This window comes from Sminthopsis crassicaudata, chromosome 3, assembly GCF_048593235.1.
Source record: "Sminthopsis crassicaudata isolate SCR6 chromosome 3, ASM4859323v1, whole genome shotgun sequence".
NCBI lineage: Eukaryota > Metazoa > Chordata > Mammalia > Dasyuromorphia > Dasyuridae > Sminthopsis > Sminthopsis crassicaudata.
In genome coordinates this window covers 326,953,645-326,978,424 of record NC_133619.1, presented here as the reverse complement: position 1 = coordinate 326,978,424, position 24,780 = coordinate 326,953,645, and the positions used below count along the sequence as shown (strand labels likewise).

General features: G+C 33.7%; 1 protein-coding gene across 1 annotated transcript in view; it reads left to right on the top strand.

Annotated features, from left to right (window-relative positions):
- TMEM39A (transmembrane protein 39A) overlaps window positions 1-24,780 on the top strand; it is a 30,573-nt gene that overhangs the window by 3,529 nt on the left and 2,264 nt on the right. Inside the window, exons 2-8 of the mRNA XM_074301308.1 lie at window positions 623-808; window positions 5,391-5,613; window positions 9,758-9,841; window positions 15,245-15,399; window positions 21,023-21,371; window positions 22,138-22,325; window positions 24,167-24,287. Of these exons, the coding sequence (XP_074157409.1) occupies window positions 696-808; window positions 5,391-5,613; window positions 9,758-9,841; window positions 15,245-15,399; window positions 21,023-21,371; window positions 22,138-22,325; window positions 24,167-24,287 (1,233 nt within the window). The 5' untranslated portion in view covers window positions 623-695. The remainder of the gene's footprint in view (window positions 1-622; window positions 809-5,390; window positions 5,614-9,757; window positions 9,842-15,244; window positions 15,400-21,022; window positions 21,372-22,137; window positions 22,326-24,166; window positions 24,288-24,780) is intronic.

Here is a 24,780-nt window from a genome sequence, read left to right as displayed (position 1 = left end):
GTCTCCTGTGTAAATTTGAGTTTTTTGGAATTAGGAATACTTTGTAGGATTAGGCTGTGACCTTTTTTCTACACACTTTTCAAGCAAATACCTTAGCTCAGAGTTTTTTCATTTACATCTCATTCAATTTTGTAAGATATTTATAATTAGAAATAAATAATATTAATCATTTTACATTGAATTAAATGAGATAGAAAGATTTAAATAAAGTTTTCTAGGGAATTAAGTAAAACTTTTTTATCTGAGTATTTTGGGGTCAAAACGATGAATATTGTTAATCCTTCCATTATTTCAGTGCTTCTCATAAGTTTTGGTCCTTTGTACTTTTAAAAGTCATCAAGGACAGTAGACCTCACTCTACCTCCATTTCCTTCCTTCCCCCCATCCCTACCTGCCCAAGAGCCTTTATGTGGGTACTAATATTTGCTGTATTTGACATTAAAAAGTGTTAGTATTGTTGTGAAAATAGTTTTGACTTTAGGGACCCTGAGGAATGTTACATTAGACTAACATAGCTAAAGAATACTGCAAATATTTGATTGATTTGTCTTAAGCAGCTTTTCATTTACTTTTTCTTTTTTTTGTTGCATTACTCTAAAGCAGTAAATTTATATTTCTCCAGAGGTGGAACAGGTTGGAAACCACTGACTGGGTCACAGCTGCAGGTGGCACTGGAAACATTCTGGTTCCTGGACATGCCCGGTGGAAGGAGGGGCCCCAGTCGGCAACAGCTCAGCCGTTCAGCTTTACCTTCTCTACAGACCTTGGTTGGAGGAGGCTGTGGCAATGGAACAGGTCTAAGAAACAGGTATGGGTAGAATGATGCTGTATGCTATTTGTAATGTGACAAGATCAGAAGCCATCAGGCTGCAGAGAGTTATTTTTCAAAAATTATTCCTGAATCCCACTTTTTGAAAGCTTTGGAATATTTTAAAATTGCCTTGGGTATAGCAGGGGAATCTCATAGTTAGAGATTAAGGAATATAGTACCAACTGTTTCTTGGTTTAAAATAATATCTGAGTATCTAGGTGGTTTTTCTAGCTGTTAGCTTTTTGACTATTTCATTGTTAATTTGTATCTTCATGAGAAGATGGGAAATGTGGAGGAAAATAATGTGGTATTTTGCAAGAAATTAGGAAACAAAGTTATAGATATTAACAGGAAGGAAGTTGAAATTAATGGCTAGCATGAGGTCTGGGATTATAGGCTTGATTGCATTACATTGAATAAGATTATTGCCCAAATTTTTCTTTACTAAAATATCTTAGCAACAAGTGAGTTTGAAAAACTGTTTTTACCAAAATTTTTGTTTTAATAGTTTGTATTCTAAAATAATAAATGATTTAATTTGTAAGCTTAATTTATCCCTGCTATTCCTGGTTCTCAGTAGCATAGTGATTAAGAATTAAGTGTATTTTTAGCTACCTCATCGAGAAGTTTGGTTGTGTAGCAGTGAGTGGGTGGGGATTCTGTTCTAGGTTCTCCCTAATCTCTTTTTTAATCTGTCATTTTTGCCATCTGAGCAAAGTTATTACTTGCTTTTTTTTTTTTTTTTTTTCCCTGAGGCTGGGGTTAAGTGGCTTGCCCAAGGACACACAGCTAGGAAGTGTTAAGTGTCTGAGACCAGATTTGAACTGGGGTCCTCCTGAATTCAAGGCTGGTGCTCTATCCACTGCTCCCTATTACTTGCTTTGGTTTAAATTAGCATTTTAATTCTAAAGGTTATTATCCATACTGTTAACAGCCTCATCTTTCACTTTTACACAGTATAAACCTTATACTCCAGCTAAACTGGTCTTCTAAGTATACCCTGTACTTGATTCCTTAAGTTTTGTCTAAGCTTTTTTACATCACCTGAAATGTATTATTGTCTACAGTGTCTTTTTAAAAATTTTACTTATTCTTCAGGAAACAGCTGAAATCTCCCTATCCATTGCAGTCAGAGATGTTTCCCTCTGACTTGTGTATAGCATTTGGATCATGGTACCATGTGGTAAAGAATATGTCCTAGATATGAACAGGGCATAAATCCATTTGTCTAGTCTATTTTGACAGTCTTTTTTAGAGAAGGGAAATATGGGATGTATGTCTTGGAATGTTTGAGGGAATTTTCTAATGAAAGTGGTAATCTTGTGGTTTAGGGATTTGTGTGTGGGGAAGTTGTTAGCCAGAATTTCTCTTCCTTTCTCTTCTCACTTCTCCTTTCATATACTGAGTGACTGAGGAGTTGAGAATGCTTCTGACGTAACATACCTTAATTACTAAATGATGCCATTGACAAAATTTGGGAAGTTGGGAATAGGGAGTGGGTTTTTAGTAATAATGAATTCTGTTTTAGACTGTTGAATTTTGAGACATAATTTCAAAGTATTCAGTAAATAATTGGTTTACTAAACCAATTTTATGGACTTTTCATCTATTATTTCCTTCTGTCCCTTTCAGGGACCAGTTGTAGTATTCTTTTGATCTTGTCCATTAGGAGAAAAGATGGGTTCTGATTCCTATGAATTTCTAAAGTACAGAAAATTGTCTTATATCAATTCAATAGTGCATTGTGTTTTGGAAACTTAATGTTGAATAGTCAGTCTGAAACTGATCCCTCTTTTCAAGAAAAAATTTTCTGAAAATACCATCCTCATATGACCCAAGCTTTTTGCATATTCTGCAACAACTTTCAAGTCTCTAGAAAATTATCTCATTTTATATAAACAACTGGAAACTTGGTTCTCTATGTATGTTTGTACTCACATTCATAAAACCATTTGGTTACTGACCAATGCTTAGTATAGAATCTCACTAGAAGAAAAAGGAAGAAAGGCAGAATGTTAGTCATAGAAATATGGTTATTTGCTCTCCCTGGGTGCATAAAAATGGTACCAATAATCATAAGATCATAGATTTAAATCTGGAAAAAAATTTTAGATCTAGTCTAACTCTTTGATTTTATAGATCAGAAAAACTGAGGCCCATCTGGGATATGAACTAAGTTATACAAAGTTCTTTTGGTAGAACTTTTTGGTATTTATACATCAGGGGATATTTTCAGAGACTTAAAGATTATTCATAGGACATGCGGAAAAACCTTAGTTATGTGAAGACAGTATCTTCTGAGAGGATTTTACAGAAGAGGCATCAATTTTATAGTCACCATCATACACCAAAATTTTCAAACCTAGAATGCTATTGCATGGTACATGACAACTTACTAAAAATATTTTAAGTGACTTGCTAGAATCAGAATTTAGCTTTTTTTCTTGTATTTATTTATTTATTCGTTCATTCTTTTATTTATTTATTTTGCTTTTTTTTTAGGGTGATGCTTCTGGGGTTTTCCTAGCTCAATTAGCATTTTCAAAGTAGCTCCCTTCTTTTTGTAATTTTACAAAATGCAGGTCTTGTTCTATTGTATCTTAGTGCAAGGACTCGCTGCTTGAGTAATTTTCTGCAAGAAAACTACTGTTCTCCATTTAAGATTTGAGATTAGGAGCTCCAATTTATTTATTGTATAATAGATCACCCTAGTGAAAAATAGAAACATCTGGTATTCGTTGGACATTATCAGCAGTATTTCATTCCTGTTCTTCAAGTGTTATCAGATATAAATTTGTCTTTTTAGGGGCTAAAGATGATAGATCTTAAAAGGACCAAAGCAGAACAGGAAACACTGCCTGTTTAAGCTACCAGTGACCCATTCATTATAAAAGAAGATGGGAATGCTGCTCCCTTTTTCGATTGATGTACTTATAGGCAAGCATTCTGCCTTGATTATCTTAGGGTGAATCAGTGTAGATACCAGGATAATTAAAGATATTAAAACTTCATTCCTTTCCAAAAAAAAAAAAATTAAGATTTTTTTTTTGGGGGGGCAATAGGAAATTAGCATTCAAGAGTTATGAGAGATACCTGTTTAGATTATAGTTAATGAATATAGGCTTAGATGTTAAAACTGAATCTTTAACATATATGCTCTCCAGGACCTCTAGTTTCTTTATTAACATAACAATCTAGAACAATCATGTAGTAATTATGTGACTCCAACATCCCACTGCTTAGTACTCCTATCTTGGAGGTATTAGGTTACCCAGGTTACAGCTGCAAAACAACAAAGAAGAATGAACAACACAAAAGAAATGACTCAAGTCACAGGAAGAAAATGACAGGGACTGGATAGAATAAGACCACACTGGGATGTGTGCCAGGTGGAACACAGTTATACAGCTTTGCTCTGAGTTGTAGATATGTTATCTACATATGATTATTTATACTCAGAACTTTGATTTTTGGAGTTCTTTGTGAGAGAAGATGAGAAGCAGGGATTGAGAATGATTTTGCTAGAGACACAATCAAAAGGAATCCTATCATGCTGGGAATAAGAACCCCTTTCTTGAACCAGGTTTACCTAAAGTGATTAGATACTGAAATATTTGCTTGAGGGAAGGGAGGAAGTCTATGTCAGAAAAAAAAAAAAAATAGCTTTAGTGTTTGTTTACTCACTTGAAATTGGCTTGACCTAAAGCACAGCAGATTTCTTTTGATTTTTAATAGTGAGCAGGGTGTCCCCCTGCCTCTATCTTGGTAGAGTGTTGGCAGAAATACTCCAAATGATGGTAGTATCTATAGATTAGAGATTTGTGTCTCTTGTATCCATGCATTCCTTTGTCAAGGAACAGAGGCATTAGAACATGACTACTACCTACTACTAAGTCTGTTGTGATTTCTGTTATTCTTCTTCTCTTTGCCCCATAACTTTAAGATACAGATAAAAGTATAGATTTATACAAGGGAAAAGGTACTGGCTATGATGATGTGGGCTGAGATGAGGACTATCAATAAAAAGATTAGGAGTTCATATACTACATGAACTTGACACAAGTATATAGGTAGCTACTTCAATTCATTAAAATAACATTTGCATCACAACCAAAGACGTGTATTTGAAAATTGTCAAGGAAATTTTATACTTAACATTACAATTTGATTTTCATGTTTTAATAAGTTATTGATGTATTAAGTCATTCTAAGTGTGAAAAGATCAGGGAAGAGCTGGTGGCTTGATAGGGAGGTGAATAGAGGAAACTGAAGAAAAGAAAATGTAAGTAGAATGAAAAACAGAACACCAAGAAAGCAGGACAAAATAGTAGAATAAGTACCAGAATGTGAAAACATTGAGTTAGAGTAGTAAAGAGAGCAGAGGCTAAAGTTATGGCCATTCACTTGAGCTAGATGGGGGGTTGCTGACTTTAAAACATATGCCCTCCATGTACATAGTAAAACAGATAATTTTTAATATTCTGTCTATACAACTGTTATATTTTTTAAAGCTCTTTAGCCTTTTTTATTGGATCTAAGTATAATAAGGTCTTGAATTAATTATAGTTATCTGTTTCAGGAATGGTAGTGCTGTTGGCCTTTCAGTCCCTCCTATCACAGCCTTAATTACTCCTGAGCCTGTACGTCATTGCCAGATTCCAGACTTGCCTGTGGACGGGAGCCTACTCTTTGAGTTTCTCTTCTTCATCTATCTTTTGGTGGCCCTGTTCATTCAGTACATCAACATCTACAAAACTGTGTGGTGGTATCCTTATAATCATCCTGCTTCTTGTACTTCACTGGTAAGTTTTATTGACTTTCAAGTTCAAATTCCTTTAGGTCACATAAGATTCTTATATGTCTTCTATAGGTAGAAAAATTATGTACAGCAAAAATCTCTTTTCATTAAAACTTGGAAGAATTGAGTGACTTACAGTCCAATAACTATTCCAAGAATCTTTTCTCATAGTTCATGTTTTGAAGGAATGAAAATAATTGGAGATATATAAATGGATCACTTCTGAATTCTCTAGTAAGAATGCATTTTCTTGCATCATGACAAGTATTTCTAGAATAAATTATATTGTCTCAAAGTGTAGCATGGCATTGTGGATAGATAAACCAGACTTAGAGTCAAGATAATCTGGATTCAAGCTCTGTCTCTGTGGTCATTGCCAAGTCATGTAAATTCAGTTCTTTCAGGCAATTCTGGAAGACTATACATTTTAGAACAATTGCCAGTTTTCACTGTTAAAGGTTTCTCACTGAAATTTCCCTATACTGGTGAAATCACAAGTGTAGGGTTACAAAAAGCAAAACTTAACCCCAAAAGCTTGAGATAATTTGAATTATGGTAGTGATGGTGTTTAGGTTTTTGCCAATATCATCCATTGTTGCAGAGACTTTAATTACCAACCAATAAAAATTAGTCAACCTCCAATTTGGGGAGTTGTTGAATTTGACTCTTCTGAGTATCATATTAAATTTATTTTATTTTATTTTTTTAACTTTATGCCATTTTATTTGTCTTGCAAAATGTAACACCTTTTAATTTAATAACAGATAGTCAATATGCATGCCTTATGATAAAAAATTTGCCTAATTCTATCATTAATTTCTGCCAATCTACTATTATTCAATTACTTTACCAAATGCAACAAACATTACTTGCTTTGAAATCACCTATATACATTATGCATGTACTTTCACATACAGATGGTAAAGGTCCAATATTTGAAGGTAATAGGATGGCTGACGCTGCACTATACAACTGTAATATACTCAGTGAAGTAGAGGCTGCTCAAATAGCACATGATAATCTTCATTTGTCAGCTAGATCTTTAAGGAGACTCTATGGTATCTCCAAACAGGTAGCAGCAGAGATAGTTAAAAGATGTTTGAAGTGTCCCTTTACGCCACAAAAACCTGATCCAACTCACAATCCAAGAGGTGATGGACCCAATGATATTTGGCAAATGGATTTTACACATTGGAAAACTCAGTACATCCATGTAACTTGATCCTCATTCAAAATTCTTATTAGCTACTCTTCAACCTGGAGAAGCCTTAAAACATTAAATATTAAATATTAATTAAATTATTAATTAAATATTAAATTTAATGGAAATGTGAAGGCTCTCTGTTTTTGAAATGCAACAGGCCACAGGCTTCTAACTCAAATGTTACCTAGCCAGTTTGTTGTGACATTTGGTGCATTCCAAAGTTGGCTCTGTTGTGTGACACTTTCCTTTTCTTCCCTACTCTCTGTTAATTGTTGACAAAGGGAGTAGAAGAAGATGTGGAAAAAGAATAAGAATGTCCAGAAGATGGATACTTGCATAAGTGGCAACAAGGCAAGGCAATGAGCACTTTTCTGTTAAGTGCTTACTATGTGTCAGGAACTTTGCTAAGCATGGATAAAACAAAAACAATCTCAATAATACACTGAGATTATCAAAATGTTTTTTAAAACAAGTTCATGGTCCTCAGGTTAAGAACTCTTGCCATTGATTAATATGTTGTTGTCAAGAAAGTTTGGACTAGTCTGTTTCACAGTTAATGTGAGATTTTCATGAAGTCTCAGTGACTATGGCCTATAATACTTCCATAATTCTTTATAGCAGTAGTATCAAACTCAAATAGAACTGGAAGCTGCTAATCTGTACATAAGGATTCCTTTGGTCCTTTTATTGACAAGTTTTAAAATATGTTCTGTGTATTTTATTAGTTTTTTATTGTTAAACATTTCACAGTTACATTTTAATTTAGCTTAGACTGACCTTGATAAGACATGTGTTTAATACTTCTGATTTATGGTATCCAACAGAGGTGAGTGTCTAAAAGATAATTCAGTAATTCTTTGTTGGTTGATTAAAATTTTCTTTGTCCTTATGATGACTCTCTTTGCTTTTTTTGAGGTTTTTAAGACTAAGTAAGGAACTTTTCTACTCCAAACCATTGTGACTAGAATTTTTATTTTTAAATGTATGTTGAAACTATAACTGCTGAATCTTCATTATTATCTTTAACATTAATATAATCCAGTCCTAAAGCCTCAAAGAAACGTACAGACACGAATTTGAAATTTTCTTGTTAACATTGCACATTCTAAGATTTTTTTTTTATCAAATTGTCTTAAAATTATTAGTATTATTAAAAGTCTAAGGTTCCATCTCATTCTCTGCAAATTTGCAAAGATGACAGAAAGATGGAGTATTCAGTTTTGCGAGAGCTGTATGAACACAAAACCAGAGGAAGAGCCATATTTGTGAAGCTGTGAATTGGACCGATCTTTCTGAATATCATTTGAAAATTATGCAAGAAAAGTGACAAAATATCTATATCATTTGATGCAACGGTCTTGTTCTTGGGCATATACCCCAAGGAAATAGATTGAATGTGCTGTAGTAATATTCTTTATGGAAGCAAAAACTTGAAAATGAAGTGGGTGACCATCATTTAAACAATAGTAAATAAATGTAATGGGATATTATTATAAAGTATATGACTCTAAAGAATTCAAAGAAACATGGGAAGATTTGTATCATCTACAAAATAAGCAGAACCAGGAGAAAATATGTACAATGACCTCAGTGTTATAAATGAAAAAAAAAAAAAATCACTAAAACAAAGCCAGACCTTGCGTAATTGGGAAAAACAGTGAAGGTCCTAGAACATAGATCATGATATAAGTCTTTCTTGTCATTGTAGGATTCAGAAGTGGGGCAGGATGTTGTAGCCATTTTCAGAAGTAGTCACTGGTTTTGGAGGTTTCTGTTTAATTGATTTTCTTTGTCATGAGAGAAAGTTGAGCAATCTCAGGGGCTGGAGAGAATTGAGAGTCTCAGAAATAATTATGATATAAAAACAAAATCAAAAATATGTAAAACAAATTATATCTGCTCTATCAATTGATACATATTTTATCCTAGATCCCATCATTGTTGTTGATGCCCTTGCCCAGGCAAGGCAGGCTGGTATACTCAAAAGAACAGTGGATTGAGTCAACGATCTAGCTGTGTATACTTGGGCAAATGACTTCACTACTCTGGACCTCCATTTCTTTACATCTAAAATGTTTTGCTCATATGTAAGATCCTATCTACCTCTAAAAATCTGTGGCCAAAATCCTTTCCCCATTTTGTGAGTAAAAACACTGCCTAAGGTTTTGGAAACTTAATTAACATGCTCAACTCAGAGATTGCCAGAACTAAGTATATTTTTTAAATTTTTTGACTTTTCCACTCATCTGTGCTCTATATCAGAGGTGTCAAAATTGTAGCCCTCAAAGAGGCCTGGAACCAGGTTAAAATGTAATTGGGAAATGTTTTTATAAAAAAAGAAATAAAAATACTGTACAATATTCATAATGTTTGTGATTTTTTTTTAAGTCAATATGCAATCTGCAAGGATCTGTTTCTACTTTTGAGTTTGATACCATTACTCTAAACTTTAATGCAAACTTTTAAATTGTACTTTTAATGACATTTCTAATTTATATTTAATTCTTTGGTCAGCCAATAATTATTTGTGAATTGTGGCTAATGTTTCTAAAGCATTTTGAGGTTTGCAAAGTGCTTTACTCCCAGGGACTGTGTATGGTGTCTATACACCACAGTATATGGTAGTGCCGAGCATTATCCCATCTACAGACTGAGAGAACTGAGCCTCAGAGAGCTGAACTTTGTTCAGAGATTGTTCAGAGATGTACAGTTCAATGTCATAGCTGTATTTAGCCATGTTTCCTAACTCCAGCACCACTAAAATACACTATAATTTTTATCCCTGACTATAATGGTGGCCCTATAGGAAGTGTAACCTTTGGAAGACTTGAAAATCCTTCAACTGTTAGTGCAAACTTCTTTTCTCTGGAAACTAACATCTACATAGTACTTTTCAACTGAATACAGTCTGTTTCTTTCTGATACAAATATTTGTTCTCTGTAGAATTTTCATCTCATTGATTACCACCTGGCTGCATTCATCACAGTGATGCTAGCAAGGAGGCTTGTCTGGGCGCTCATCTCAGAGGTAATGCCTATTAGGCTATATTCTTTCTCTTTGAGGGCTCAAGTTGAAGATCTTAAGGTTATTAAAAATGTCCAAGTTAAAACTTATTACTACTTTTTAAAGAATGATTTTTTAAATTGCATGATGTATAAAAGAAAATGTTCTCCCCAAACATGTTAGAATACTTGTTTAAGAAGAGTTCAGTTTCCTCACTTTTTCTTGTACTGTATTGATTGATAATTTACAAAAAATTTCCCAGATCCCCTAATTATGAAATTATCTTTCCTTTTGGAATGGTATTGAATTTGAATTGCTTATAGATTAAAAATTCCTTTTAAGTTCATTTGGCAGGTTTGATTAAAGAAATTACTTCATATATTTTAAAGCTCAACTTAAAAATTAAAACCATTTACCAATTTCAGCCTTTGCATACAGTTAGTCCTATGGATTATTGTATAAATTTCAGTCTTTAAAAAAAGATCATCCTCTAGAGAGAAGTTTTTTTTTTTTTTTATCAGAATATATTGTTATTGCCATGTTAGATTCTTACACTGTACTGTTTGCCATTTGTTATTTATCAGATAGCTATCAGAGCTAGTAATTAATTCTTGACTTGAGAATTTAGCCTTAGTCCCATGAAGAATATTCAGCAGAGCAAAAAGAGCAGCTTGGTCAGAGGTCTCCATCCTGAAAAGTGATTTAAATCCTTTAAGTTAGTCCTAATTTTTAGCTTTGTTTTTATGGGTAAGAATTAATTGAATATTTGAAGTTAGGATAAAACATAAGAAGATTAGTTTTCTATATTTTTCATAACTAAAGATGTTCTTTGGTTTCATTTTTTCCCCTGAGCTCCTTTATAAAGAGGAAGGGTGTTTTTCTTTCTAGATTCATTGAAAATTTTTCTAGAATCTTCTCTTGGGAGGAACTTGAAGGAACCCTGGCTCCAAAAATTTGGATATTTGTAAAATGCTTTATATATATATTTGCTAAACTGATCATGGAGTTTTGTTGTCTAACCATCTCAGTTGCTTGGAAAGAAAGGGGATAAATGGATATTTATTTAGAATCAGAATAATTAGTCTCAGCATTGTAGAAAGTGTGTGAGGAAACAAATGATAGTCCTTGGTGTTTGTAGAGTGCCATTTGGAACAAGGGAAAGCCATTCAACTTGATCTTTCATCTGAAAGACTCTCAAGGAAAATACATTTTAGAAGAATGACTGCTTGCTTTTATTCAGGCTTATTATGATCCTGAGTTGAGTTAGTTTTATGAGATGCATGTAAGAAGCTTATGGAGAAAAACACTGAAGAATGTAACTAGAAATGTGATGTCTGCCTATTTACTTTGGAAAAATGGTAAATAAAATTCTTTTAGGCAACCATTTAGTGACTGAAACATCTTGCATATGGAACTGGGGATGTTTATAAGAACATCCTTGTGCCAAGATATTCAACCTCACAGTCTTGAGTGTGAACTCAACAATGAAGATTTCTCTTAGAAGTTTTAAAACCCAGCTTAATAATTATTACATCCTAAAAGTTCTTTTAAGTCATCTGAAATGCAGGGTTTGCTTTATTAAGTAGCTTGGACTACTTCTAATATAGAGAAGAAATGAGGTGATCCAAGAAATTTTTTCATTGTGAGTTTAACTTAAAAAAAAAAAAAAAAAAAAAAAAGCAAATCTGGGACAACTAGATTGCATGGTGGTTAGAGCACCAGCCCTGAATTCAAGAGGATCTGAGTTCAAATGTGGCCTCAGACACTTAACACGTCCTAGCTATGTGACCTTGGGCAAGTCACTTAACCCCAATTGCCTCAGCCAAAAAAAAAAAAAAAAAAAAAAAAAGGAAAGGGGGGGGGAAAGCAAATGGATTTATTTAGCAGTTGCTATTATTGGCTCTTGACTTTTGAAATGAAGACAAATGATGTATTGGAAAATATGGCTTACTCTAAAAAATGTTTTTGGAAAGTTGTCTCAGAAATGAAAATGTATACAAACCTATGTTTACAGACACAGATATGTATCATAATGGAAAAATTCAGAATTCATAGTCAGAAGACAGGAGTTTTAAAGTACCAGATCTTTCACTTAATAGGCATGTTTCTTTGGGTATGGCATTTAACTTGTCGAGGACTTAAATTTTCTCATCTTCAAAATGAAAATTTTAATACTTGTACCAATCCTGACTTAGAGTAGGAGAATATGTTTTTAAACTGTTGTAATATATGAAAATGAACTATTTTTAATGAATAGTAATGACACTTACGGATTGGCTTTTACATTTTTTTAATGGGAAAATTGGCATAGCTAGAGTCAACCTAGCTAAAATTGTTGCTGTTTGACTAATACAAAATGAAACAATAGTGGATGTCAGTAGTCAAAAAACCTGCTGGGAATGTTTTCAATGAAGAGAAATTATTTTATTTCCCATTATCATTTTATTGCTTCTTTTATCCTTCCTACCTCATGCCAATCTCCTGGGATGTTTGTTGTTACTTTAGAACTTTTGGTTTGCAGTTTCAGTATTTATTCAGTTGCTATTTTCCTTAGATACTTTTCCTGCTCTTGAGGATACATTGCTGCAGGTAGCAGTGACATTTCAGTGATCCAGATGCAATGCAGATGTTTTCCTGCAGTCCAGATTTATAATCGTGTATTATTCATTACTTATTTATAAAAATTATGTAATTATTACATCAGTGGAACTTAAATAAAATTAATTAACAAAGCAGATCATTCTCAAAGAGTAAGCTTGTTTTAAAAGTCAAGTCTAAATTCAGTTAGGTCACTTTCCTTCCTTAACTCTCATCAGTCACAGATTAAAATAATCCTGGTTTTACTGGGGAAAAATAAAATAATAAAAATTTTCCTGATTTTAACTCCAAGCTTTTATTTTAGTACTGCTTTCTTAACTGATTCTAAATCTATTTTAGAGTCTAACTCAAGTATGTTTTTTCAGGATTTACAGCATTTTGGCCTTAAAATCCTTTTAGTTTCTCTCTTATTGTCCACTAGGAATACTCAGAAATTCATTCTGTACCTGCTGCCATTCCCAACCTGCAACTAAAGTAATTATGTGTGAACTTCAGCTCCACTCTCTTTTTCTGAGCTTCTCTCTCTTCATTTTTGTTTTGCAGAAATAGCAAAGGGGCATTAATGCATTAAACACTTAAAGTCTAGATAACTTTCCATTTACAAGTAAAATATATACTTGTCCTTCCCATTAACTTTTGAGGTGGGATATACTCCAAGTTGAAATTGATTTAGCATTTAGCAACTCCTAGCAAATTTTAGCAACAAGAAACTTTTGCAAATTGTATCTTAAAAATACAGAATAGAATCTTTTATACAGAACAGAATATTTTGAACATATATTTTAAAGTGAAAAATAGAGAAAGTACATTATGTCAGCAATGTTATTCAATATTATTTTAGACCATTTAAAATACCTAGACAGCACAAAATACCTGAGCATATATCTGACAAAACATTTTTATACAAATAAATAGATCTAAAAAATTGAAACAGTATTTATTGCTCATGAGTAGGTAAAGCCAAAACATTTTTAAAAAAAACTTTCAACAATAATAGTAATAATTTTTCCAATTACATGTAAAGATAGTCTTCAATATTCATTTTTGTAAGATTTTAAGTTGAGCATGTTTTTAACTAGTTTTATGGCCTTATTTTCCCTTTAATTTCCTAAAAAATTTAACTTAATTGGGAGAGTGCCAAAAACACCATGTACAGATTTTTAGTAGATGTTAATGTTAGTTTGCCTGCCTCTTGTTTCCTCTTTGTTTATTATCTATGTAACAGGGAGGATCTCTGCCCTGAGGAAGACCAGTCCTCTTTAAGGAGGTTCTGGAGCTAATAAACCCACCAACTCAGAGGCCATTCAGAGGTGAGTCCCATCCATTGGGCCCTGTTCTGCCACCTCCAAGTCCACCTCCCTCCTGCCAGGACTAAAATTTATTGGGCTGCTACCTCACTGATTAATAGCAGCCAGCCCTGGGGATCTTGGAAATGGGGCTGAGTGGGTCCAATGGCTGAGGCTCCTTCTCCAGGGTTTTGGCTGAGAATTGGTAAATCAGGCTGAATTAGAATGGGTAAAATAAGTGGAAAAGCCTGAGATTTGTACCTATTCAGAATAAGTTAATTTATGCATCATTGTAGGCTTAAATATTACATTATCTTATTATTGCTACTTTTTTTTTTTTTTTTTTTTTTTTTGCTACTTAATCATTTTAAAACTTCCACATTTAATGGCAACATGAAGAATATTTAAAGGGAAGGACCTCAACCCTGTTTATTAAGGAAATAGACATAAGAAGAATACACAGACTAGCATTTATTCACACTGGGGCTAGGGGATGATATTTGTTTCTAATAGCTTAATTTATACAATGTATCACTATATATTTTTCCCCTTCCTCATCTTTGCCCTTAGCTATTCATGACGGGACTTGAGAGATTAAGAGCTTTGGAAACACTCTTTGTGTTTTCTTTTTCTTTTTACATGTGCTTCTGATCTTCTTTTATGAGAGCAGATAACTGTCTCAGAGGTTATAGAGAGTCAACTTTTCCTTCTACTTCTTACTTAATTTTTTCCTCTCTTTGAAGAGGAAATTGGGAGCTACATAGTTCCAGGTTCTGACAAATGTTTTCTCATTGTAAATTGGTTGCTACGTAGCTCCAGGTTCTGACAGATGTTTTCTCATTGTCTTAATTTAGCCAGCAGAATATTGGATTTAAGAAAAAAAAGGATAGATTCCTATATCTGTATATTCCTATGTTTGTAAAACTTAAAAATTTCTACATCATGTTTCCTTTTCATTAATTTGGAATCCTATTTTTAAAACAAAACAAACAAAAAAACTGTAAGTGGGTGAAGCTTGAATGGGTTTTTTTGGTGGGGGGGGGTGTTGATTTTTTTTTTTTTTTTTTTTTTTTTTTTTTTTTTTTGCTTTTGCTTGGAACATTAGTAAGCCCCCAGGTAGCCTCACTTTAACGATATTTTTTGTTTGTTTGTTTTTTGTTTTTAATAATTATAACTTTTTTTTGACAGTACATATGCATGAGTAATTTTTTACATTATCCCTTGCACTCACTTCTGTTCCAATTTTTCCCTTCCTTCCCTCCACCCCTTCCCCTAGATGGCAGGCAGTCTTACACATGTTAGATATGTGTGTTGAACCGAATTTCTTGTTGCACAGGAAGAATTGGATTCAGAAGTTAAAAATAATCTGGGAAGAAAAACAAAAATGCTAACAGTTTACATTCATTTCCCAGTATTCTTTCTCTGAGTGTAGCTGATTCTATCCATCATTGATCAATTAACCATATTTGTTTTGGAAAAAAAATAAGTACTATTGTATTCTCTACTTTATGTAATCTTATATTTGATGCTTCTAAATTTCCAGGCCTCTAAGGTGGGTGCAGCATCTGTGATTCACTACGTATTACTAATAACAGCTCGTTTGGTGCTGCTTACCTTGTGTGGATGGGTGCTTTGTTGGACTCTGGTCAATCTCTTCCGAAGTCATTCAGTCCTCAATCTCCTTTTCCTTGGCTACCCGTGAGTAATATATTCTTAACATTTTGTTATCAATCCTTAGCAAAATAATATAGGGAGAAGTTAGGAAATGGTATAACTAGAATACTTAAAAGAAAAAGCATCCATTTCGGTAGGAGTTATTGGCACTTCATATATTAGGAGGACAAGTATGATGCTTTTAATGTGTAGAAGGATCAATTGTAGAAAGGATCAAGGTTTATAATGCTTTTTTTAACCAAGTACTTGCTAAATAAAAATATTATTGGCTCATGTAAAATAATCAACTGTCAAGATGTTGATTTATTGGTTTTGTACTCCTTTATTAAAGCATACAATTACAATATAAATTTGGTACTTCACTAGAAATGGTCATAAGTGTGTAGAATGAACTATAAGTAGAAAGCTGTATTTTTCAATAATGAGCTCCTTTGATGGTTACAATCATAATTCTTTATAGTAGGAAGAACTCTTAGAAGTCTTATAGTAAAGTACTCCTCGTTATACATTGCAGGAAACAAACTCAGAGAGATCAAGTGATTCTGTTGTCATATTTGAATTGTTTTAACTGTTTTTCCTTCAAAGGAGGAGGGACAGATTAGTTTTGGATAATATAATAAATCTTTTAATGGACACCCAATACAGAACAAAGGCTTGATTAGAAAATATGCTGTCAGTTTAAGGGATAACTTTCTATTTGGTATCAGTGATAGAATTAAAACTTAGATTTCAATTAGAAATTGGTAAGGGCAGCTAGGTGTTGCAGTAGAGTACCAGGACTTAAAATGGTCATCTTCCTGAGTTCAAATCTGGCCTCAAATACTTACTATTTCACTCTTGATCTAGTCACTTCACCTTGTTTGCCTCAGTTCCTCATCTGTAAAATGAGCTGGAAAAGGAAATGGCAAACCACTCCAGGAAAACCCCAAATAGGGCCATGGAGAATTGGATATGATTGAAAGGACTGAAGAATAAGAATAAGACAACTTAATGTAATAGATTTTTTTTTTTTTCTTAAATAAGCACATTTGATTTTGTGCCCATATGTTTTTCCACAATTTGCAACATTTTAAATGTAAGTTTCACTTTTTAAAGGTACATACTATATATTTTATGGCAATGATGTATTTTCATTTTTCCACATTAATTTTGCAACTACATCAGAAAATTGAGTGATGATTTGGTTATTTTATTTTCCAAAACCATTTAAAAGAATGTAAATCAGGTATTATTCAATGGGTAAATAATATTTTTATATTTTTTCCATATGATATTAAGAATCAATGGTAAAATTATTGAAATCATATTACTGAAGTAAAACAACACATATAGGTATTTTTCTTCCACATATAAAGTTATTCAGGTAAAAATAAGCATATATTTTGGATACAAATCTCCAATATATTTTATTCCTTTAAATATCAATTCACCAAACATAGTCATCTATAAAAATAAACTACTTCAGTCAGTAAGAAAAACATAAAGAAAAATGGCTAATTTCCTCCTTCTTTATTCATAGACTAGAAAGGAAAGAGGATCTTTCCTGCTTTTTCAATTTCTAAATGATTTCTTAATTTAGTATGAATTAGACTGAAAGAAGAAAATATTCTTTCTACATCTGTAGAAGATATTGCTGCTAAAAACTGGATTATCACTTCAGTTTTCTTTGAATCCAGGTGCTTGACTTTCAGTATGATTTTATTCAAAATCTCATCAATACACATTTTTGTGATACTTTAGCCTTGAGCTTAAAATTGAGCTTAATAATTGATATTACAGAGGGATGATTGCTTTCTGTGTCTATATACCCACATCATAGCCTTTTTTCTTTGACATTTAAGGATTGTGAGAATATTGTTAAGCAAAAAAAAAAAAAAAAAAAAAAAAAATAGAGGGAATTCATGAATTGTTGATTCTTTTTTTTTAATATAAGTGTTATAAAAGTGTTTGTCATAATTGATAAATTAAAGGTGTAATCTTTATTATAAAGTCTTTGAATTTAAATATCTTAAAACTTTCTACTGCATAGATTTTATTAAAGAAAGCATTTTAAGAAAACCTCCAAGAATCAGATTTATAATTTTTAAAGGTGTTTTTATGAAATGCCTAGGTAAAGAAAGAAGAGAAATGAAATAAAGGTTAAAGAAGATTTAATTTCTTCCAGGCACATGAAATTTCCTTTCTTGATGCAACATGAGGCATTGATTTCAATAGTCCTCTTTTAATAGCCACTTTTTGTCCACAATAGTACAATTAACTTTAGCAAATGGAATAAAATTTTGTAAAGTTTTAATAACTTAATTAATGGTGTTTTAATTTAGGTTGTCACAACTTTATGTAACAGTGAAAATTTACTTTGGATACTAAATTATAATTTATTTGCTACCTAAATAAGTCATTAGATCATTGTGTACTTATAATGGTTACTCAAAATATTTAGACTGAAAAAATGTGCCCAGCACTGTATTAGATGGCAGAAAATATAAAAGTATGAACAAAGACTTTGAGGAATTAAAAGTCTTCTTGGGGAAATGATATCCCTGCTGAAAACTAGATAAGTAAATGCAATATCTAGTCAAATGATAGACTGTATGATATTGTTAGCATAGTAAAGGAAGAGGTATAGCTGAGCTTTGGGAGAGAGAAGGTGGTAGGGTGTGATTAATAGTTTCAAAGAGTATATTAGCTTCTCCCAAGCTAGGAGTGTTTGCATCCAGCATATTAAAACAGGGAGAAGTAGGATGTTCACTTCTGGTTTTGGAAGGCAGACCATAATTGAACATTTGGTACAGAATACATAGTGTTTAGAGGAGAGAAAAAGTAAGAAACAAGTAGAATTTGTCATAGTGTAGAATAGCTTTGGAGATTGGATGTTTCCTGGTATCTTCTCCTGTGTGCCTCTGTTGTGGGTGGTCCCCTTGTTCTTATGTGCCAGTCTCTAAAGAAATTGGTGGGCAAAGATACATTGTTCAACTTCCTAAAGATTAAGGCCTTGAAAACACCAAAGAGATGTGGCTTTGATGAATGTGTTAAAGTTTTCAAAGGCTGTTTCTTTAATAATACCTGCAAATGGTTTCTTCTCAGGCATTGTCATTATTAGATATAAGACCCAGTCAGGTGTCTGCATTAACTATTATGGGAAATTAGAGAAAAGAAAGGTCTGTGATGGGACAGTTTGGTAAGTTGAATTTCAAAAGAAGTTCAGCATTTGGATTGGTGGAAAGGAATAGATAGCATATGCCAATTGAGGGGAAGAATAATTTGAATGGTAATGGACAATAAGGAAATCACCCTGACCATGGCAGAAAATGGTATAACGTGGTAGGAGGCAAGGTTAATTTGGTGAAAAGGGTCCTGGAATACCAAGCCATAGGTATAGACAATTGAGATATTATAGGCTAATAGGCAATAATGAATCAGTAGGTTTGTAAATATTTGATGTGTAAAATAGACCAGAAAAGTAAAGTGAGAAAAGACTTTTGGTATATGATGCAGGGGAAAGGTGATGAGAGCCTAGATTAGAACCATGATATTAGGAATGGAAAAGTAAAATTCTGAGAGTCTTAGCAAAGAAAAATCTTCAGAACTTGATAAAAGAAAGTGGAGGAAGGAGAAACAAAAACGATTCAGCCTGCAAACTAGTGGATCTGAAAGGATGAGAAAGTATGTATTCAGTTTTAAGCATGTTGAATCAGGTGATTGTGATATCCAGTCAGAATGACTTAGTTGTGGGATTAGAGAATGCTGAGGTATTAAAATGTAAGTTTGGGAGTCCTAATCAAAGAATTGAGGATTGATGCCCTGAGAGTGGAGGAGCTGTCTAAGGAAGTAAATAGGGGGAAAAAAAAGTAGAGAGCTAAGGACTGAGTATTGATATATGCCTGTAAGTGAAAAGAAAAAAGGAATTATAGAGAAGTAGTTAGTCAAGTAAACCATTACAGAAGTCACAGGAAGAGAAGCTTAAGAAGGAAAAGGTGATCATATGCAGTTAAGAAGTTAGGGAAGACAAGGACTAAGAAAAGGTCATTATTTTTAGGTGTAAGGTCATTGATGAATTTCCTTGGGATCCAGTGGGTGGTAGCCAGATTATAAAAATATGGGGTAGTAGATATGGGATATTTATTGAAGAAGTTTGGCTAAGAGAGGAGGAAAAATAGAATGATAGAAAGTGAGGGCATATTAAGGTCAAGTGAAGGTTTTGTTTTTTGTTGTCTTTGTTTTGTTTTTAAGATAGGGGATACCTGGTTGGCAGAAAGTAAGAAACCAGTGGAAGGGCTGGGATACAGAAGAAGAGTCAGCTTTGGAGAGGAGGAACAATAGCTCTTGCTCTGAGATACCAAGAAAGAATAAAAGGGTAGACGTAGAGACAGATATTTTGAAGCAAAAAGTGGGTAAATATCACAGTCTTCCTTTTTCTGCAGTCCCTTATTTACTTTTATCTCAACATATTTCTGTTTCTACATCTATCCTCTCTTTCATCCATCTAGTGTCAGAGAAAGAAGTCTGCATTTTCTCTGAAGGTAACAATCACCTATCATAGCTTCCACTCCTTCTCTAAATCTTAAGGATCTTATTCCTTCCTCTTTCTCCTCACTCCTGACCACCAATCTTCCATCTCTTTCTTCCTATAAGTTCCTTTCCTTTTGCCTTCAAATAATTATGAGCCACATTTATCTTAAAAAAACCTAAACCAACACCCCTCTTGACCTTGCTATGAGTAATGAGTAATCTTTTTTTTTTCTGCCTTCTTTTCATTTACATTATTTTTTATGTTTCTGCTACTGCTGAAACTGATTTTTGCAAAGTCACTACTAATAGTCTTGACACCAAATACAGAGACTCTTTCTGTTACTATTCTGCTCGAACTGTGTAGTATTTGCTGTTGGCCACCAGTGCTTCTAGAAACTTATCTACTCTGTGTCCATGATACTGCATTTCTCTGATTTGCCATTTCTTCTTCTTTATTGGCTTTCTCTTTTTTATTCCAGTAATAGAAAGTTTTTTATGGTTCAGGTCTTAGCATTCTGCGATTTTTTTTTCTGTGTACTCCCTATAAAGTGCATCTTTCCCAATTCCTTTGTTCCTCTCTATTCTGACAGTTTTTATGACATAAGACCTTACCATTTCACATCTGTTATACTTTCCTATCATTATTTCTCTCCCTTTCCTCTGTTCTTCATACTACATTTATGTGTCTTTAATATGGATGTATATGCAATATAGTCTGTATAAATCTGTCATAAATTCTATATATTTTCAATAAATCATTCCAATCAGAAGTCTCTGATGAAATGAATGTTCTTAAATTGCCCTTATTTTTATGTTACAGATATGTTTATTCATGTGAAATAATAATCATATTTCATTTTAGTACCTAGGTCACCCTAGCTGTAACCTAATATGCACATAGAGAAACATTTTAATTTTCTCACAAGCTACTAGAGAACCAGATTAGTAGTGTATTACTGAGAATTAATGTGCTTTCCTAAGCTACCTTGCCATTAGAGAGGGCCTTAGCTATGATGGAAATCTTGGGTTATTTTCACTCTGATAGCTATTCATTCACAAGTTTTATTGACATGGTTACAAGATCTTGTCTTGGACACATCTGTTATCTACTTATTTTCATTTTCATCTTGTTTCACAGGTTTGGTGTTTATGTGCCTCTCTGCTGTTTCCATCAAGATAGTAGAGCACATCTTCTTCCAACGGACTATAACTATGTGGTTCAGCACCAGGTGGTGGAGGAAAGTTCCTCTGCTATGGGTGGCTTGGCCAAATCCAAAGACTTCATCTCCTTGTTGCGAGAGTCTCTGAAAGAACAATTTAATAATGCCACACCCATCCCCACTCACAGCTGTCCTTTGTCACCAGACCTCATCCGTAATGAGGTAGAATGTTTAAAAGCAGATTTCAACCACAGGATCAAGGAAGTCCTCTTCAATTCCCTCTTCAGTGCCTACTACGTTGCATTTCTGCCACTCTGTTTTGTGAAGGTAGTGGTTGTCTTGTTTTTGTGCATTTTCTGGATTTGTGTGTGCATTACATAAACTCGGTATTTCTTGTTTAATTCCCCTTTTCTCTGTCTCCCCTTTGGCAGCCTGGATGGTGGAGTGCGGCTGCATCTGGAGTGCACTAGTACCGCTCCTGGTTGGTCGATAGGTATTTCCATATATGTGATGCACCTGTGGTGCCCCCTTCCTTGTTTATTAAGTTTTCTCCACCCCCGGAAAGAATTAAATTTATACTGATAGTAGTATCAGTGTGTAGTAACTTTAGTCCAGGGTTTTACTGCAACTGAGGTGATTGCTCTTGGTCTTGCTTTTACATCAGAATTTTGAATTTTATCTAACCTTTTATCTAATCTTCAACTCCATGTATTGAAAAGGAAAACGGTGCTGGATATACCTTGGGCAATGTAGCTGTCTGCATATTTTGGTACAGTTAAGTGCCTACTACTCAACCTGAAGCAGTTGTACAGCAGTACGAATTCATTCACAGGAAACACTCAGGTGGAGTGCTTCTAGGAAGAAAGCACAATTGAACTATAATTATATCTCCCCAGTCCTAACCCAAACCACTAAAGAGTGAAATTGAAGGATTTTCACTGTTCTTGAATTTTCTGCGCCGACAGCAGGGCAGCTAATGCATGATTTTTTCCAAGTGTTCAACATATCTACAGGGCGTATGTATACGCACTCATCCCTGTCTCCTCTGTTCAGAAATGCATGAATCATTTATCTTTCTTCTGATCTCTTCCAGAGTACCCAGTACTATGACATGCGCTGGTCATGTGAGCACCTCATTATGGTATGGATTAATGCCTTTGTCATGCTCACCACACAGCTGCTACCATCTAAATACTGTGATTTACTGCACAAATCAGCTGCTCACCTGGGCAAATGGCAGAAACTTGAACATGGGTCCTACAGCAATGCTCCACAACACATGTGAGTAGAATTGAGGGAGATACCACATATCACCTTTCTGCAACTGATTGTGTTTACTTACTTTGTGTGCCATTCATATTCATGACTATATACATTTAATTTTTCACCTTTGTCCACATGGATGCTCATCTTATCACTCTAAGCTGAACACAAGCAAAGATATTAATTCTTCATTCTCCTTCAAACTCTCATTTCTTCCCTTTCAGCTACTTGGTTACTTTAGGTAATGTTATAATTTGCTTCCCACATTAGCTTCTTGCCAAATTCAGATTATTGTCACACATCTTTATATCTTTCCAAGAAACTCAAAGATTGATTCTGTACCTTCATTGACACAGACCAATATTGATTAGTTATCACATCTAGGAAGCTGTAACTTCTGTTTCTGTGACAAGCCTTTTCTCTTTTGCTAATGAGGACATTGATTAGATATCTGCTTGTATGTTGCTTATCCTTTTTCACTTTCTTTTTCCCAAATTCCTAAAGATTTGATTGGCCTCCTACTCAGATTCAAACCATTTATTGACTTCAGAGTCCTCCCTAAATGTTCCATTGCTTTTACATCTTTTCATCTCCTGCTCTTCTGCACAATGTTTAGTTTTCTTAGAGCTGAGCTCCCTTTATTCCCATTCCTTCCATTGTACCTTAAGCCTGGACCATTCTTCTGTGTTCTTCTCCTCTAAACATTACACAGATCCCATCATGTGTAGAAATCCTTTCCTGATTTAGTGGAACAGATTCAGGTAACCTTTATCCCCACCCAAAAGTTCTCCCTTCAATTATCTGCCTTGATGTCTGATACAGATTAGCACAGGCCCTCAAGCCCAGGATCTGAAAGAAATTGGGCCAGACTGAAAAGAAACCCGACTATGGGCAAAGGACAAATTTCAATAAAAATTGAAAATACAACCCACAGCACTAGTACTGTTCTTCTGCAGGCTACTGATGGCACATGGCCATGAGGGAGTATATCATCACTATGATGCTGGTAAGTGTGCGTAGGGCCAATGGAAAATTTTCTAGAATGGGAAAATATTAGGTTGCCAGTAGACTTTTTATTCCATAAAGATATCTAAAAACCTTAAACTTAAAAACCTAATTATTATAAAATAAAAGGTGAGTTAATTTATATAATTAAAACATATTATGCAGTTTTCAGAATTTCCTCTCTAAAACCAGGTAGTTAATGGGAAAGACTCATTCTTATCTAAATTAATTAGAATAAAACCAAACTCAAATAACTTTAATAAAATTAAAAAGTTTCTTTATCCTGCTGCATAGACTACAACATATTTAAGACTCTTAATATAGGTAGGGGATGGTAGGGGAGTACTTTATAATTTTTATGTTATGTCTATTCATAGCAAGTTTATATACAAGCCCTAGCTCTATACTTACTTTCACTGTTGCTCTTGCTAGAATCGGCTTCTCTTGTAATTAGGTTCCTTTTAATACTTTCAGATAGATCTTTTTCACTTGGGATTGAGTTGACAGCTCAATCACCAGTATTAAATTCTTAATCCATCTATAATACCTCAAATACATCAAATATTTATCTTTGCTCATTTTCCTAAACAAGTTAATTGAATCTTCTAATTCTAAGAGTTATCAGTATCACTTTGCATCCATTTTCTTATTATGCTAAAATCCAGTATAATAAACACTTTCTATTTCTTTCAACTTAACAAAGGGATTCTGTATTTCCAAACCCAGGCAGGTGAAGCCTTGAACACTTCTTTTTGTGAACACTTTGTCTGTTGCTACAGAACTATAGCTATCCCTATCAGAGAATATAAACTCTCTTATTGCCTATGTATTAATGGTACATTTTTCTTCTCTAGATGGTCAGAAAGTACGATATGGCCTCAGGGTGTGCTGGTACGACATAGTCGCTGTTTGTATAGAGCTGTGGGGCCTTATAATGTAGCAGTGCCTTCAGATGTCTCCCATGCTCGTTTTTATGCAAGTATCTCTTATTTATTGTTAAATCTAAATTGGGGATGAGGGAAGTATAGGAGATGCTATTGTATTAATTTGATTCTAATTCTGAACACACACTCTATAGAGGTATGAAGGAGATATTTTAAAATTAAGACTTTTAACAAAACTAAGGAATTGCCCATTTTTTGAAGTTGTATTAGACTTGTATCCAATGTTATTAAAACAGATAGTCCATTGCCTCGGATTTAGAGAGTTTTTTCTTGTTTAGATTTCTTTTTTTTTTGTAACAAGGAAGAAAGAATAGTAATGTTTGTATAATGAATTCTGATCTGTATATCCTTAAATATTAATAATTCTTAAATTTAAGTTGTTAGTTTATTTAGTAATTATAATGCATCAATTCAGTGAAGCATATAAAAAGTAGGGAAATAACAAAGTCAATTTAGCTCATTTGAAAATCAGGAACGAGTCTGTATACTATAGACCAGGTTGTCCTAGTGTGCACAGGGGAGCT